At 32.7% G+C, this 18,654-nt stretch overlaps 1 protein-coding gene across 1 annotated transcript in view; it reads right to left on the reverse strand.

Moving 5' to 3' along the window:
- Positions 1-17,851: 17,851 nt before the first annotated feature.
- The window catches only part of LOC127848603 (uncharacterized), a 6,975-nt gene continuing 6,172 nt past the window's right edge, over positions 17,852-18,654 (reverse strand). Inside the window, exon 5 of the mRNA XM_052381152.1 lies at positions 17,852-18,448. Within this exon, the coding sequence (XP_052237112.1) occupies positions 18,387-18,448 (62 nt within the window). The 3' untranslated portion in view covers positions 17,852-18,386. The remainder of the gene's footprint in view (positions 18,449-18,654) is intronic.

The raw sequence follows: 18,654 nt of genomic DNA on the forward strand, positions 1-18,654 counted from the left end.
GCATTCCTGCTGTAAAAATGGACTGTCTGAGGTCTTGCGTGTTTCGAAAGAATATACCAGAAACTAAATATCTGTTCGACGCCGGAAGTCATGAACCAATATTGCAATAATGTGATGATGTCAAAGTTCTACAACGACATGATATGAAAAAGGTGTCATGGCGTAAAAAAGTAACTCATCGTGTCGACTAAAACTATGATAGCAAGTCATTTTCACAAGAGCATGACGCCAAAAGTTATGTAGATTTGTCGACTTAGATCATGTCGACCAAATATATTTTCGGGAAAAGCCGGAAAAATTTACGTCGAGACTTCAACTTAATGTCGTTATGACGAGTAAAATTAAGGTGGGAAAAGCTACAAAACTATGTCGACATACCATGTTATTTCACAGTAAGTCGATATAGATTATTCCGACATGACCACATTATTGGGGTGTACCATATACGTTTCCGTAGATATCACATACACGAGATTATGATAAATGACGGCCACCTGTCTTGTGTGAAAAACAGTTTATCATGTCACGAAATCACACGCGAGCAGACAAGCTGAATTGACATTATTGTTATTGACGTATTGACTACTTTGGAAAATTATGAATTAATGGAACCGCGATAAATGCTGTGGGTGGCGTCGCTTTAATTAAAGCAAGTGATGTTCTCCCCTAAATAGCTTTCACTAACTTCTCTGCCGGTGAAAGTAGCTTGTAAATGAGTATTTAAGTAAGGTAAAAGTAAAGTTGTAGGGGTAATTTGTTCTTTCTTTTTGCTCTAATACTTTGTTGAAGTTATAACGAATGTGTTTGCAAAATTTCAAAACTACACGCTAGTTATCAATTAATCGACAATTCTCATCAAGACACGTACCATAGTATGAATTAAAATATCTTTTTTTTGTAACAACACTCAGCCCTATTTCAGCCATATATAATATTAGTATTTAGTATGTGGCTGCCTTTTTATATAAGAACTAATGAATTTTTTATATGTTAGGTTTTAATACCTCGTGTTATCCACCTTATTGTGATACATTGTAAAACACGTCACTGTTCTTCAAGTTAGCATTATTTAGGCTAATAAATCAATTGAATTGCAAATAAAGCACATTTTATGTTTTCGCTTTTTATTGCACGCTTTTGTATCAGAACGCTTGCTCAAATTAACACGTTCGAGACTTAAAAATTGAGAACAATACATGTATGTTACAGGCATCAGGATAATCAACAGTATAACATTATAACGTCATTCAGCAACGCGTGTTGACACGTTATCCTATGTCGTCAATTCCGTAAGTGGCGTTAAATGAAGAAAATGTTTGTAAGTATGAAAAAGCGTGTCACCATTTCAAATAAATAAATAACCATGAATTGTGTGAGTACATCGAAATTGTAAGATGAAGACAAAGCAGTTTCGGGTCTGATGGGAGACATATTTCAGAAATAGCATAAACATAAAGCATACTTTGCTTATCGACATTATTATTGTACCCTGGATACAACAATTATGAAATCAATAATCCAGTTAAATTCGCATAAAACTGACATAAAAACCAATTTGACACTGTTTCCCTGTGGGTTTGCATGTAATATATTAATTGCCACAGAATACCGAGACCAAATAATTAGAAGACCGTAGCTCCACGATATAGTATTTACTGTTTGCTTGCCCCGCAAAGTTATACTGTAAACAAGTTTGGTAAATTATACATATACTCCAAAACAATATGCATCATCAATATTCATCCACAGACGATATTATTGCTGCGGATTGTTGTTTCTGATTTCCAACATGATTTATGTCTATGGGTTTACACACACACACAAACACAATTATGAACAAAATAATAACATATTTATAGTTCTGATTATAAGAAAATATATAATTATATATAAAGCAAAACTGTTTGACGAAGCATGCTGGAATCAAAATATTATAACACGTAAAAAATGTCCCTTTTTATGAAAATGCCGATAGTTCCTCTTTATTTGCATCGGGAGTATCATTTCAGACATCACTGTCGAGAAGGCATCCGGTTATAGAGGTTCTGAAACCATATTTGAACATTTTCAAGACTTTTCGATATTTGTCATGTCGATAGAAAAAAAACCATCCTTTTTCTGCGCATACGCTTTATGCGGTTTGCATAGAATTTGAACTAATTTATTCGTTGTAATCACTTGATATATGAATCTGAAATTTTGCACAGCCTCTTCAACCGGTTGCTCCTTTTTAAAGCTGCAATACGTTTAATATTCGTATGCCAATTTTCATTGATATTCTTACTTGAATAGACACACTTTTCCACGAATGACAATTATTTGAAATTTAGTCTGCAGTTTTACCAAAACCTCGCACTGAAACGCCATATGTTAACATGTGAAAACTATGTTATACACATGAACACGTAGCTATTATGTTTGAGATGTATGCGATTGTTATTGTTTACTTCAACAGACGCTTGGGAGGACTTCAAACTGTCATCATAATACCATTATATTTATCTCCTACGATATAGTTCTTATAGTGCAATGCAATACGATGGCATTGCACTATTTCTCTACCAAATGAAGTATATGTTTGAAGCATTGTGCAGTTATTAGACCTGAAACCATGATGCTTTAAACGTGTGTCCAGTGCGTCTGGCGTAGGGAAATGCGTAAATGCAATACGATAGAACAGTTAAAAGGATGTTTTAGCATGCTAGAGACGATCTGTTTATACGTGCGATTATTATTTGTTAAGCGTGATTGTTTAAGGTCATATGTATTACACACAATACACATATAAAAGTTTGTGTCCGCTTGGTTTTCAAAGAGTAGTGGTGTAAAGTGGATTGGCATCATGCTGTACTAGAATTAATTTGTTGTTTACAAAAATTATTTAATGTGCGTTTCAGGCAAGATTTTGTTAACTTCACCTTTAAGTTTTTTTTTAATATTTTTGTTACGAGTGGAAAGCCTCGGAAAGTTATCGTCTCTCTTTGCTTGGAATATATATATATATACATATTTATTGCATTTATTTGAATGTTATTCAAATTAACCTATACTCAAAGAACATTATCAACCAGAATTTGTTGAAATAATGCGATTTCAATCAAGCGTTACTTGTTAATGGAGTTTTCGGTTCAAAATGTTTTGATTGATATCATTTCATCTCGCAAATTAATGATCAATAAATTGCTTTATCAAATGAATCGAACACACGACAGAAATTTGAGGAACAAATCGTATGCACACATGTGTATGTTGACCGATGATATGATCATGCAATCAGAGAGAATATCAAACGATTCATTCCTGAGGGGAGTTTCCTGTGTAACATGATGAAGAACTCTTCCTCTGGTAGGTCCGTGGCTTTCTTCGCGAAAACCGTGCCGGGCCTCGATGAGTCGAACCTGAAGTACTGGTACTTCCTGTAACACATAGGCCAGAAACAAATCTTTAGACATGTCTTTTAGCTATGTTTTTCTTAAAAGTATGTGTTTTATTATTAAGTATAATAATTAAATACTGAGTATCTTATAATTATTTACAATTAATAAATACACATAAACATGCTGAATTTCAAGTGAGTTCTTACACACTGATAAACACTAAAATATGTTGGTGACTCGCATCATACAAATATGTGTGGGGGACATGTGTGCATTTATAAATATTTGTGTGTATTTTCATACATGTGAAAAATGTGAAGCTTATAAAAAGTTGGACACACTACCTTATCCCGGGTATTGCTTTAAAAAATGTAGTCAAGAAAGTCTTCCAGCCACGCCAGCGCCAGGTCGGATATCGGTCAGCCTCGTTTGCAGTAGACGACTTGTTGACAGTATCATCCAGCTGTTGAATGATGTCACAGTCCGAGCGTCTGAAGTGCATGTTCAATAAAATAAGAAAAACAAACCATGTATAACATGTTTTAAGGACTAACATGAAATGATACCATTTACCATGTAATTTATTCTGATATCATCAATAATACTACTTATTATCTTCTTGAATATTTATGTTGCAAATAAAACTAGTAAAACTACTAATGTGTGTTTCTAATAGTAACATATTTAAGAAATCGTTATTAATAAAATAAATGTTAACTTATAACAACGATAAGGTATATTACCTGTACAGCGTTTTAATATGGGCGAACCCACTATCTACCAAACATCGTGAATGACCCGGAACCTGCATCATACATTCGATTGAAGTGTGCCGCCGTGTCAGGACTCGCCATGCGAAGTACCCAAGCACAAACTGATTTTTGTTTTGACCTGAAAGCAACAACAATAACTTTGATCAAGAGATCAAGATCATATTCAGTCATCGTTTACTTAACGGTCATCGTCTTCATCGTCATCAGCATCAACATCACCATTATTACCATCATCATCTTCTTTACCACCATCGTTGTCGTCGTCGTCATAACCAGCACACTTCCATCATCATTCATTTTAAAATCGCTGTAATATTTTATGATCACTCATGATTCGCGTTATTATTATACCGATAAATATAACCAAAACAATATTCCAATATTATCGTTATATTTTGATTTAAACGGTTTTTGAGCAATATGAAATTATAATGATCACAATTAAAATTTAACTCATCCGAACAATTATCGGCGTGTATTGTGCACGATAGATCCTCGCATCCAATGACTCCATGGGCATAAGCACGTAGTCTAACATCGAGATGACAGCGTCCCTGGGCATTAGTTCCATCTGCACCAATGCTCTCATTTTCGTCAATGAGAAAATTTAATTGACGTGATTGTCCATCAATTCTAATTCCAAAAATGTGGACTTAACACTTTGCGCGAAATTAAACGTGAAGTGGTTTGATCGTTCAGCTGGACATATATGTGACGTTTCTTTTGCTTTTTTAATGTGCCTGTTGTAAAGGTCTCTTTCCGTTTATGCCAAAACAATATGAATATGCATTTCTTTAGTGGAAGCTAGTTTGTCCTCTTCCGATACCGAAACCATATTTTTTTCCGCAGCTTCTCACAGGTCGCGCACACATCGTCTCTCGTGGATGCAACCTTTATATGTGGGATGCAGGCACTCCATATTGACTGAAAGGAGCTTTTTTCGACAAAACGCAAGCCTGTCTCTTGACAGCTTGCTTTGCACAGCTTATGAATGTTCATTTTCTTTGTACCGCTGTATCGGTGCCGTATCGTCTCTCCAACGCGGAGCTGCAGGTTGTGGAATTCCGAATTCTTCCGCATAGTTGCAGATGAATTGGGCCACACGCTCGACATCTGTGAAGACCAGAGCATGTTTTGGTTTACCTCCTGTATTTCCATGCCGGCGTGGGCCCGGACAAGTCTTGTTCAATGACTGCCTTATTGATTTTAATGCACAGCGTCTTAAGTCAAATAACATTCTGAACGTATATGCGCACATTTCCTAAACGCGGAATGTGTATTTGCCACGAATTCGTATTCTCTTTTTCCCACGCTTTGTAGTGTCATTTGTGGTACCTTCGGACAAACAGCCTTTAATATACATTTCTTTTTCTTCCCTCGTCATTTCCCGCGTATCAAGGATGTGCGTTCTGATTTGGGAGGCATTAAATTTATCGGGGCATTTCTTAGCACACCCAGAGCCAGATTCGTGGAAACGTCGAATGCTATCATCCTGTGAAAACGCATCACTGTCATCACTTCCATCATCGTCAATGGAGTCACTGCTTGATTCCGCAGGCTGCCCAGAAACGAAGGACCCAGTGCGGCTTTCCATGACGGCGCTACATGCACCTTCTACTTGGTCATTGTCGTCATCGGATGACAGTTCTTGACAATGTGCAGGCGTACTTAATGGCGTTCTGCCAAAATGCTCAGAAAATAGACTTTCGAGCTCCTGAAAACAATTACGACGTATCGATTCTATAATGTGCATATTACATGAAATTAAAAAAAAAAATCGTTTCAATTTACATTTCATTTTAATACTTGTTTTATTTAATATTTTGACCTAAAATAATTATCTTACAAAATTAAAAACAGACTTGAATCGAACTCTGTTATTCAGCGTGGTGCGATTCAGGCTTACCATCTGCGCAATTGATGCCAACGTTTTATACGCCTCACACAATAACATAAAGAAATGAAGTAGACTCATTTTACTACAAATAACTTATTTCATATCTCTGTCGTTCATTTTACAAGAAAAATGTAATTCATGATTAATTTTGAAGAAAACATTTAATACCGCAAACATATCAGAAGGACATTGCAATATACAACAGTCAACTTTGAAATTGTTTCAAGCAGTTCAACGTGAAACGAAGATTAATTTGCTCCTTTCAATATAAATAAGTTCAAACTTCAATAACAACTGAATTGCGGTTAAATTATTGAATATAAAACATGTCAATGCTGTTTATTATTTTTGAGGCCTTGTTTTGTAAAGAATTTATCACATAAATCGCAATCGGATTTAAACCCATGTTGTGCATACAAATTGGCGTCATTGTTATTATCGCCACTTTGTCAGCCCGAATTTTGCATCACTATCGGTGCTTATATCAATAGATCTATAAAGAATAAAATTATTTAATACGTTTATACATTTACCTCTATCTACAACTCCATTTATATCCAACTGAACAGAAATAACACTTAAAACCACTCCGTAAATTACAACTAATTTAAGCTCCGCGTAAATGCACTGTGTAAACTCGCATGTGAGGACGTCATAATAAGTGGGATTTTCCCAACGTCATCACTGATGTCACTGATATATATATATATATATATATATATATATATATATATATATATATATAGTTATATAGTTATATAGTTATATAAGTAAAATGTAATAATCCAGATTGTGAATATTATATAATAAAAGTAAAAACACGTGTCTGGGATTTTAAATATAATCCAGATTGTGAATATTATATAATAAAAGTAAAAACACGTGTCTGGGATTTTAAATATATATCGATTTAGCCAACGCGTTTCGCATAGCTCATCAGGGCATAATACAATATATTACAACGTCAAAATGTCATAATTGATATGACGTTATCTCCATGACATTTTGACGTTGTAATATATTGTATTATGCCCTGATGAGCTATGCGAAACGCGTTGGCTAAATCAATATATATTTAAAATCCCAGACACGTGTTTTTACTTTTATTATATATATATATATATATATATATATATATATATATATATATATATATATATCAACCATGCCGTTCCCTTTGCACATGCATGTGAGATTTTGACATGTCATGTTGCAAGTTCATACAAATGTATTGTTTTAAAGTAAAAGTAATGGTTTATTACTTTTAATACTATTTTATATCAATTTTGAAAGACCAATGTGTGTCCTATTTGATATGAAAACAACTGATTAAATACTAAAGTCTACATAAATAATACAAAAACACATTATTAACCTCTCATGCCGCCTTGAGGCATACATTCAGCTTTCATTCAGCGAATAATAATGTTAATTTAGTTAAAAATATTTGTAGTTTAATTTTCATATCCAAACAGGCATGGTTAATTAAAAGAGCCGTATATCTTAATTTAAAAATATAGCAACTGACATATGACTCTTGAGTATTGCCTTTACCGTAAAGCTAACGACATGTTGTGTTGTTTTTGCGTGAAAAATCAACTCATAGTGTTTGAAATTTGTTTTATATTGATACACGTTTAATTTACGATCAAATGTTAGAGCTTATATGCCTCGTGTTAACAGTAATTTTGAATTCAACTTAACATTCGATCCTGACTTTGAACACATAATACTTTGCATTGTCATGTTTCAGTGTTATCGGTTAGTTACCAGATATCACATCATGTTTACCTGGATGAGTTCTAATATCACTCAGTTTATGCATAATTATAAGAGCATCATTTAGTGTCCAGAGTGTAATTGTGCAGTATTGGAATAACACAAATAGGATTTTATCACATGCCATACCCTGTTTCTCATGTCATATCACCATTACGATTTTTTTTTATCTTACACATGTGTTATATACTTTTTAAGCGTCTTCATTGGCTTAGTTTTCGTTCCAATGACCAATCGCATGTTGTTATTTTGCTGAAATGACGTTGCAACGTCAAATGATGTCACGAAATATAACAACATTTGGGATTTATCATTATGTTTGAGTTAATATTTATTGAATTTGCTCATTTAAAAGCATGTGAAAAAAGATCTGACACTCGTTGTCATATCATACCATATTTTATTTAACTCGTCGAGGAAGTTCGTTAGACTAACAAAATTCCTGAACACGTTTAATAAAATATGGTATGATATGACAACTCGTGCCAGATCCTATATATCTCAATATGGTTGTATTTTTTATTGTTATCGAATATTTCAGTCAACGGGATCACATGGTCGTCCGTTGTTCTAACCCATCGATGTAATCCTTAATTTTTAATTTTTACCATGCATCAATTCACTTAAAAATATCGTACTTAATACACATTATGCAATTGTTACAAATGTATACATTTTATGCCATACACACTGATTTGAAAAGGGTTAGACCTCAAGTTGTCATTTGGGATATTAATAGGACGTTATGATGGTGACATACATGCATTCATTAAAATAATTAATCACAAAATGCGCAATATATAACACTAACACGCAATAGTAATACTGTCATTAGTTTCAATAATTTCATTCGCGTGATACTAATCAATAACCAAACTGTGAACAATCATTTCAACAAACAGATAAACAGCGTTTGGGCAGATATTATTTCCTATTCCGACGTCAGGCTGGCCGCTTGTGTCATCAATATATGGCCCGTACCAGTCGCGTTTGATATTCCGATAAAACGAGCCCAATGATGATTAACGACAAACAACTTGTCATACACTTAGATACTTTTCTAACGCAAAACGCATTTTGCGACTAGTGCAGAGCAACACTTTTTAAAATTGAATATCTCAAAAATGAGTAGATTTTGTTTTAAAATTGTTAATGTGGTTATTTGACTACCTTGACTGCCCACAATAGGCGTTTTTATCTTTTCGCTCCTATAAATGATCCAAGCCATTTTTATTATTATTAATTTTATGTTTTCCTGGCGTAAGAGCCCATCTTAAATAATACATTTAAATACATTTAGCACCTCCAAATGACAGAAGAGAGACATTGCATAAGCTTCGAGCTTTTTTCCCAATTCTGTCAATTAACACTTTGCAGTCCTTACGTTAAGCATTTTTCGTCAAAAGTTGCTAGATTTTTGTATTGTATTATTTTGCTTACATGCTGTATATGAATAGCTAAATAAATAGTGTTTAAACCAAAGTTGTTTTGCGAATTAGCATTGCAGTTGTGGGTGTTACTTGTTCGTTATTAAGGGTCCTATGCTTTGATACGCTTTGATATAATACATACAAATGGAGTGACGAATTGAAAAGTTCGCGAGCGACCAAAACATTTGCAAGTTCATCAGGGTACATCGCACACTGTGAATAGCTCCTTTACTTATTTAGATCTCGTTCAGCAATATATGATTTATGTAAATATATCAACTATATTGTGTAATTGACCTATTTTTATATTTTCTGAAAGTATAGCTAAGATTTAAAACGTTCAAGATTCAAAACTGAGAACAGTAACTATAGGTAAAAGACGTCAGGACAACCAACATTATAACACTATGACGGCATCCATCTGCTCATTGTTATTTGTGGTTTTATTTCGTCAATTAAGTCAATGCACAATACGTAAAATAATGATCATGTATGCAGTATGAAATTGTATGTCCCCATTTATTTTCGAAACGTTACCATGGATTGTGTCATTATATCAAATGACAAATTCAAAGGAAGCTCGTGTTAAACCATAGGTTTTGATATAACACCGATGAAAAGGTTTACCAGACACTCATGTCAATACGTTGCATACATAAACATCATTACATACGTTTTGATACGTGTATGTTTTGAACACATCGTCATAGCCTTATATTAAAATGTTGGCTCAAAATATGATCTCTCTTTTCTAAATTTCATAAATTTGATAAATTTCGGACGACATATTTTACAAAAAGCACACAAATAAATCTTGTCATGTAACGCGATCCCTCGATAGTTCTTTTTGTGCTCTAAACAGTATGAACACCATTATCAGGTTAAAATCGCATAAATCACCCAATGCAACGATGTACTACTAAAGACGTTCCCAGTGAATTTACATGATATTGTTTAATTGTTACACAATTTCCGTGAAAATGTTGCAGAAGACCATTTATCACTGAAATGGATTTCTCCTCTGCTTGTTAAGTTGATACAGTTAAGTTGTTTCAAGAATACAGATGTGACAAAAATAATTGATACAATAAATCGAGTTCCACTTGTCGTATGAATGTTGGGGACTTTTGCCGTTTCTGCATTCAAATATGAGTCATGTATATTTTTTTTCTGAAACACGCACAAACTCCACAAAAAAGAACTAAGCAGTCCTGATTGCATTGAAAAGAAAGCTCAATCGTTTAAAAAAGAATGCTAATATCTAAATACTAGTATAATTCCATACCATTCTGACACTTGTCTTTTAAACACGAAGTCATTATTTGTCGATCGTCAGCAATACTAAGCAAATGATTGCTTATATTACGGCTCAACCATCGGTAGAAACTGTTTATATGTCTTCAGTTATACATATACATTTAATTCAAACTGGAAGGTAAGATACATACAGTCTTCTATTTTGCTGTCATTACACAAATATCAAATGGAGTGTTGTCATCAATCTATATCGATACGTTAAGTTATAAATAAGCAGGTGTCAGGTTTGAAAATCGATCGGTTGAATGGCTTTACATATTGTATTAAAATGTATACACTGTTTCTCAAGACGTGTGTAGACACATCAACACTTCTAGATAAGTATTGAAAGTAAGTTGATTAATCAACGCCTTGGAAACCTGTACCACAATATATCTGCCACAATTTTCTCGGACATCTCTAAACAGTAATGTTTGATTATGTGTCATTAATTGCACTCGTTTGTGAAAAATGCCGACTGCCACAATCGTTTGACATCGAGTGTATCATTTCAGACATCACGATTGAGACGGCCGCGAGCTATACAAATCTGGAAAAAAACGTCCCGCATACTGCTGAATGTTACAAAAATGGACACGCTGTAATCTCATGTATGAAGAATACTATAAAATTTACCTAAAACTGCATACTATATCAGAACAGTAAAAGATTATGTATGCTTCCAAATATTTGATGTAAATAAGTAGAACTATCCATTATTTAAATGTGTTCTACTTACATATCAATCATCGTCATATCTAACTGCTAAGTATTAAAGTAAGATAATATTATTAATGTGTATGTTAATATACTGAAAATATTATTACAAAAGACAACGTTTTATCTGCTGTATTTGTCATTAATGTATACTTGTGTGTTTGAAGTTTACGGCCATTCGATGAAGCTAATTGTTTTTTAAGGTCCTGATGTGTACTTTTAAATGTATTTTAAATACAAAGTGTATGTCGCTGTTGTGTACAAAAATAGCGTAACTAGGTTTACAGTATGTTCATTTTTTCAAAGCCAGTACGCGTTTGAATTCACTTAGCAATTTATCAAGTATACAAAATCAACTCTGCTTTTTACATGTAACTTTGTATAATGAACATAATTCCTAATTAATTACGCATTTCCATAATCAAATCCCTTATTTTTGACGAATCAGGAAGTACAGGGAGTTTGAAATTACTTGTCTAATAAACGCTGTCTTTGTTCACTTAAACATCGTTTAACATGCTTTCAATAGAAATTAACCAACTAAGGGCTAATTTATTCATCAATCGCTATATATTATTCGTTTGCATCCGGACCATGCAAGATCTTTGCGACGTCTCTTTTGTCCACCGTGATTGAAATATATCATTATCTATTCGTGGCATTAGAGGTTCCAAACCTTTGCCTCCAGCTCGATTTAAACTGGAATATATTGAAATTTGAAACTTTTAATCCGACAGTATTTTATGAGTGTATTATTCGGTTTGAATTTTTCGATTGACATGATTGTATCTCACAATTCGATGCTCTTTAAACTGGTGTGTCTAATATTTCAAACCTTAACCTTAACCCTTAGCATAAATCTGTCTAGTGAAATAAAATATGATAATGCAATCAGGCATAATATTCAACGATTCATTCGTGCTATGCGCACGTTTGTTACTACGATGATATTAATGTTCATTGAGATAATTGCTTCAATACTTGTATTTAGATCCCTAATACGTTATAAGGGTTTTAAATGTTTGCTTGTGTGTTGTTTGATTTCGCAATTAATTTAACTTAGATTAAGTGATGATTTTGAATGTTAATGCTAGCTTATTTTCATTCTAGTATGTATGTCATAGCTCGCACTACGTCTATGATGTATTGTCTTGCTTCATAGGATCTGTGTTACTTTAAATTATTTGTCTTAAGACTTTTTTTATTTTTAAATATGGGATTTCGACCTTGCATTAAAACTATAATACCATATTTGAAATAAATATTTACTTGATGTTTGAGAGGTTTGTGTGCATTAAAACGAAATACAAAATACAATACATAAGACTGCATCAATATCTCGATAATATATTTATGAAAATCAGCCATACCGTTTCCTTTGTCAAGTTATGCCGTACTGCAAATTCAAGACAATGCTCACATTGTTTTCAATCATATAAAAAAAAGTAAAGGGTGATGACTTTTTTATATCAAATGTAACATACAATTATATATGTATTTATGTTTGTATGATGTTGTTAAATATACAATATATCATATAACAAATAAATGAAAGTATATATGTCTTGCTACGAGATCGAAAGGTAATGAAAAAAGTATTTTTTCATATTTGTGTATATGCTTGGCACAGCAGGCTACAGATACTTTGAACGATTGAGTTCAGAGTATGACATGGTAAAACTCAAACACGCATTCCTATGAATACAAAGGATTTTAAAAATATCCCAATCTTTGATAAGTGAGTCTTTGTTCGACTTTTCTATCACACAACTAAAACTACTGAAGACGGCGATAAATATCCTCTTACACCACTTCAACGCAGACATTTAATTATCAAAAGCACAATTGGATATCAAGGAACGAAATTTAAAGATGTGCTGTGGATTGTACGCAAAAACACTGTTAATATAGTTCACAATTTGGGTAGGGCTATTTTCAAACACTTATATGCATGGTTAAGATATAGGGCCGAACAGCTGTATTAAACAAATGCTTTTTTTCTGACATAAAATTTAATAGTACAGTCTTGATGTTAAAGGTAACCGCATGTTTACGTGACAAACCGATTCAAATAGTTTATCAGTTGTATTACTTTGAAAACAAAACATTTAATTTACGATCAAATGTTAGAGCTAGCAAAACTGTATTTTTAACTTTAGTTTAACTCATTGTTCGACGTTGACCTTAAACAAATTAACCAATGCATCAATTTCAAGTCATAGATAAGACAAGAAATTTTACGACAGTAATATCCTTTTTTACTCCGTGCCCTTGACTTTTCCCGCGACATAATGCCAGCCGCTATTTTCCAACATATGACCACATTCATGTTTGTGTATAGTTTAAAATTACATTTCCACACAAAAATAGTTTCAAGAAGTGATCGGGACAAAATATACATTGATGTGTCGTAATTGTTGGGTTATCGGTAAGTGATCTGATCTCGTAGAAAGAATGCGGGAGTAAAACGTGTTATCATAAATATTGTTATATCGATTAGTATCCTGAATGGAATTGTTCACTATCGGAATCACACAATTATGATTATCGCAAATGCTTGAACATGTTTCATTTTTACCAAGTGTTACAAGACACAACGTCGACTAATATACTAATACATTAATGCAATCCATAACTTTATCACACGATTCCGAAAATGTATTTACTTAAAAAATATTTTATTTTATAACAATTATTTCATTGTTACAAATTGTAATTGTACTATACGTTTAAGACCATATCTTCATATTTATTAGAAAAAGACTAAGACTTAAAGTTCTTCAAAGCTATTGAGTGTCTTTCTATTGGGATATTAGTAGCATGCAATGATGGTGACAAACATTTGGCATACATATCATTCTCGTTATACTACGCCATAAACAGTCAAGTCAACAAACAGGTAAACAGCTTTAGGCAGAGATTATTTCCTATTCCGACTTCAGACTGATCGCTTAAATCATCAATATATGGCCCGTACCAGTCACGTGCGATATTTCGATAATACAAAAGCAATAGAGATAAACGACTAAAACCTTGTCATAGTGTTTTTTCATTGCTGATCATTATCCTAAAAGGCGGGCTTCACAGGATTGTTATTCGCCACTTTGCAAAATATGATTAATTGTTTGGAAGGCAGTAATTGTACGCTAGCTATAACAATCAACTGTTATTTTTAATGGGTACATTCTTTATTATTCGCATTATTCGACGTAAAACAAATAGTTATAACATAATGGTACTTACATTATCATTTTCATTAATGAAATTCGCATGCTTTTTCATTGTTCCAATACAATTTATAATAACAATACAACCTGTGACGTGCAATTCTAACAATTACAGCGCTGTCATAAAGCAGGATCATTCTCATGAATATGTGCCTAATATCAGCTCTACGTGTCAGGTAACTAAATTGATACACACGTATATGTATACATAATTTTTAAAGCGTATATATAACCCCTAAATAAACTAATATTTTGTGAAAACCGTGCAGAGCGCATTGGGGAAAGAACTGATTTTGGCGTATGCTATCCCTATAGATAGAGGGTTGATATAGTACATAAGAAGAGTTTGGTCATTAATATTCAAACTTCAAGTTGTATTGTATTATTTTAGTTCATGGACTGTGGATGCTGACTCTCTTTAATTATATATTACTCAATTTCTGCAATACGCTCTTCATTGACATTTTTTCAATTCAACATCTTTTATTTTAGAAAATGATTTATAGTTTCAACTGTCTACCTTTGACTTGCATGCAGCCAATTTTAACATCAGCGTTCTTCATACAGAGAATGTGCTTTGCTACCAACGAATGTATAATGTTTATTGAAAATTGCTTCAATCGGTTTGCTTTCAACGAGTGTAATATGATAGTGTAACTGTGAAACTATTTGTCTTATACAAAAGATGCAAATATATCAATCGATTATTCTTTTGGGTATATAAGATTTAATGAGTACACGTATGTTAAGACACAAACATTGCATTGAAATGACTAAATAAACTCACATAATTTTATATTTGTAATAATTTAATCAACAAGACTAATACGTTCCTTGATTTTGTAAATTGTATACATAATGCATTTATACATGTATTAAACATAGTATACACAATATGCAACCAATAAGGAATTAGTTGAATGACTGATAATAATGTCGGAATCTTAATTATCACAATAAACATTTTACTTTGCATTGCTTAATAAGAGTCCATACACGAATATGTAATGTATGTTCTGTGTTCTAAAACGCGCCATTAACAGTAATATCAGGGAAACCATGACAAGAAATATCGTTCAAACGTACGCCGTGTAACAATTATAAATCAAAACGTTGTAGTAATACATACAATTAATTACGAACACCCAGTCATTACAATTAAAGTCAAGTTCTAATTATTATGCATGCACCACACATCCATGTGTGATGTAATGATAAGCAGAATTTCAAACTTTGTTTCAAAATTAATACTTGTAATATTTGAAAAATAACTGTTATTTACAAAGTTCAATCTTCGTTGTTACTTAGGATGTATGCCTTTAAAATGATGCACAATCAACAAGAGCAAATCAAGTTTTTAGAATAACAAACAATCTCTGAACTCCGTGCCAAAAATTTTGATTGTAGAAACAATAAATGATTGGATTTATTGCACAATTGATTATATAAAACCGCAACAAACACTGGAATGTCATCTTGCCGAACAAAGTGAGAGAGTCATAATACGACGGGTTTTTTTCTACGAATACTCATTCATTTTCTCCGAAACTTTATTATAATGGTATATTAGCCAAGTATGTCAATGATTTGTGTCATTGCCGCCAGGGATCGGATGATGTTTTCTTATATGGTTACATTAAACAATTGTCAACAGTCTTTAAGTCATACGATGCTTCCGATTCAGCATGCATTTTTTAAATACAAAATAAGTGTAATTTCTTATGATACATCAACTGAATTCAAAAACGGTTACAAGTAAACATCTACTCTTCAAACTATTATGTACACAAACATTTCCCAGTCTCAGAACAATGCTGTCACATCGGTTCTTAAGTGAGCCACCTACGCCTTTAGCATCTGTTTTATCTCATGTCGTTTTCTAATGTGTGTGTTCAGGACACGGCCGTTAATATGATCGAATGTTTAAATACAATTGCAGTAACATTGCCATAGGTAAACAATATAACAACCATAATTATCAATAACTAAGCTATACAATTAAGACATAAAGAATTGATTGCCATTTGGGAATAATCAGTATTTATGTACATTTAAACATAGTCAAAATATTTCGATAGTTGTCTCTTCCGTTGTTATGCATATTCGTAGAACACTAGACATAAATTTGCCAGGTTCTTATTTCCGTTCGGGAAATAATTTTATATACGTTTGCACTCGTGAAGTTTCTAGACACGTGAAGCTGAAAATTAAGTTAACTTTCGAGAAAAACTTTCAAACTATAATTCGAACCTTCTTCTTAATGATACTATATATGAAAAATGAGAATATCAAATCGGTGGTTATGCCATTGAACAAAAGTATGGCTATTCGTGGCGTTCATAACTTAATGTTCCGCTTTTTATACATGTTTTTTATTGGAATCTTAAAGCTTACATTCTTCATCATAGGTAGGAATCAGTATTGATGCATATTTTACACTGTAGATCATTTTAACAAAATCATATAAGGGCCAACCATTACTTATTTACTATGATAATTGATATTTCTTTTAAGAAGAAATCAGCATATAAACAATGAGTGAACTTAAAAGCAAATGGTCATTGGGACTTGATTACATGAAAAGCATGATTGTTTTAAGACTCGTTTCTCGATGAGCAAATACATTGTTTCCTTTGATAATCTCTTCCAGAGGCAACATACTATTTCTATTGAAATTAATGTAGATTGCTAAATTCAAAACAAAAGTATAAGCACATTGTAATAAAACAGTCGTTATATAAATTGTATTAATTTGATAGGAATTGTAATTTCTGCACGAACGTCTTAACGTCGAATTCGTAATGCTACACATGGCGGGGAGTTAAGTGTCATATTGTAGTGGCAATAACGCATGGACGTTACATTCAATTTTTTTTATGTTATGAATGTGTTCGTTTATAAAATGGTATATAAACAATATAAACTATATGTACATGATACTTTAGTTTCACGAGCATGAGAGAACCCTTGCTAAAACAATTGTTCCTGTATTTATGGCAACGAATATATTGCCAAACATTATGACACACACCACATACAAAAATCTGTACAAATATACGACAGAGATAGAAAAAGCATAAAACGGTGGTAACCGCCTGGGAAATGTCTATGCAAAGCAATTATTCTTAAACTTTTTAGTGGAACCCCAATCCTCACGCTTGGTCCAGATTTGTTTACACAGCATTAACATGTCAACAGTCCAAACCTGCAAGCAGCTCTATTCAAATGTAATAGCAATTCAAAATAATGCATTTCAATTGAATAACCGATAAAATATTTAATGGTTAGATGCAACTCAGAACAAGAGTAAGAACATGTTGAGGGCCATTGAAATAAAATAAAAGTAAAACACGTATACAATATATCTCGCCTTTTATTAAAGAGTTTTATAGACATAGCATCACATGGCAACGTATTCACCCTATAACCATGCACTTCAAAAAGAAGCCCCAAAAATTATTGTTAAAGACAAAATAACATAGCGTGGCGGTGTACTTTAATTTCTAGGTATATTACATAACATAACCTTTAACGATTCAATTGAAATAACATGTTCATACAGTTAAAAAGTTAACTATAATTCAATAACAATTATTTTAAATTATAATGCTATAACAAAACATGTTAGAAAACGTGATTAAACCAACGCACATTATTCAATTACCAAACTATGCAATCTGGAAACATGAAACTGTTTTCTTGCATGTGATTCCCACGGCTGTAAGCGAGGACGCCAGTTGCAATTTTATTTTCGTACTTCATTGTTTTTGTTTTTGATTTATTTTATGGTATTTAGAATTTATATTTTGTGTTGTACAATTCATACGTAGTATAATGTATTGACGTTTGCTTCCGATTTAGACCACAGTAATAGTATACGGCTCTGGTATCTAGCTCTGTAACGGAATCGCTTCTGATGGTCTCATCGAACGCCGATTGAGTGGGGGTTCGGCTAATTTGATAAATAATAAATTGGGTTCATTTTGACAACCATTCGAATATGTAACACTATGTAAATAAACATTAATAGAAATTAAAAAAATCATAACGACGTAAATGTATGCATCATTCTCATATATAAGATTTTTGGGTAACCATATGTTGTCAAACACATAAATTGCGCATGTTTTAACAGTTTACTTTATTTGTTGAACACGC

Source organism: Dreissena polymorpha, chromosome 10 (genome assembly GCF_020536995.1).
Source record: "Dreissena polymorpha isolate Duluth1 chromosome 10, UMN_Dpol_1.0, whole genome shotgun sequence".
Classification (NCBI taxonomy): Eukaryota; Metazoa; Mollusca; class Bivalvia; order Myida; family Dreissenidae; genus Dreissena; species Dreissena polymorpha.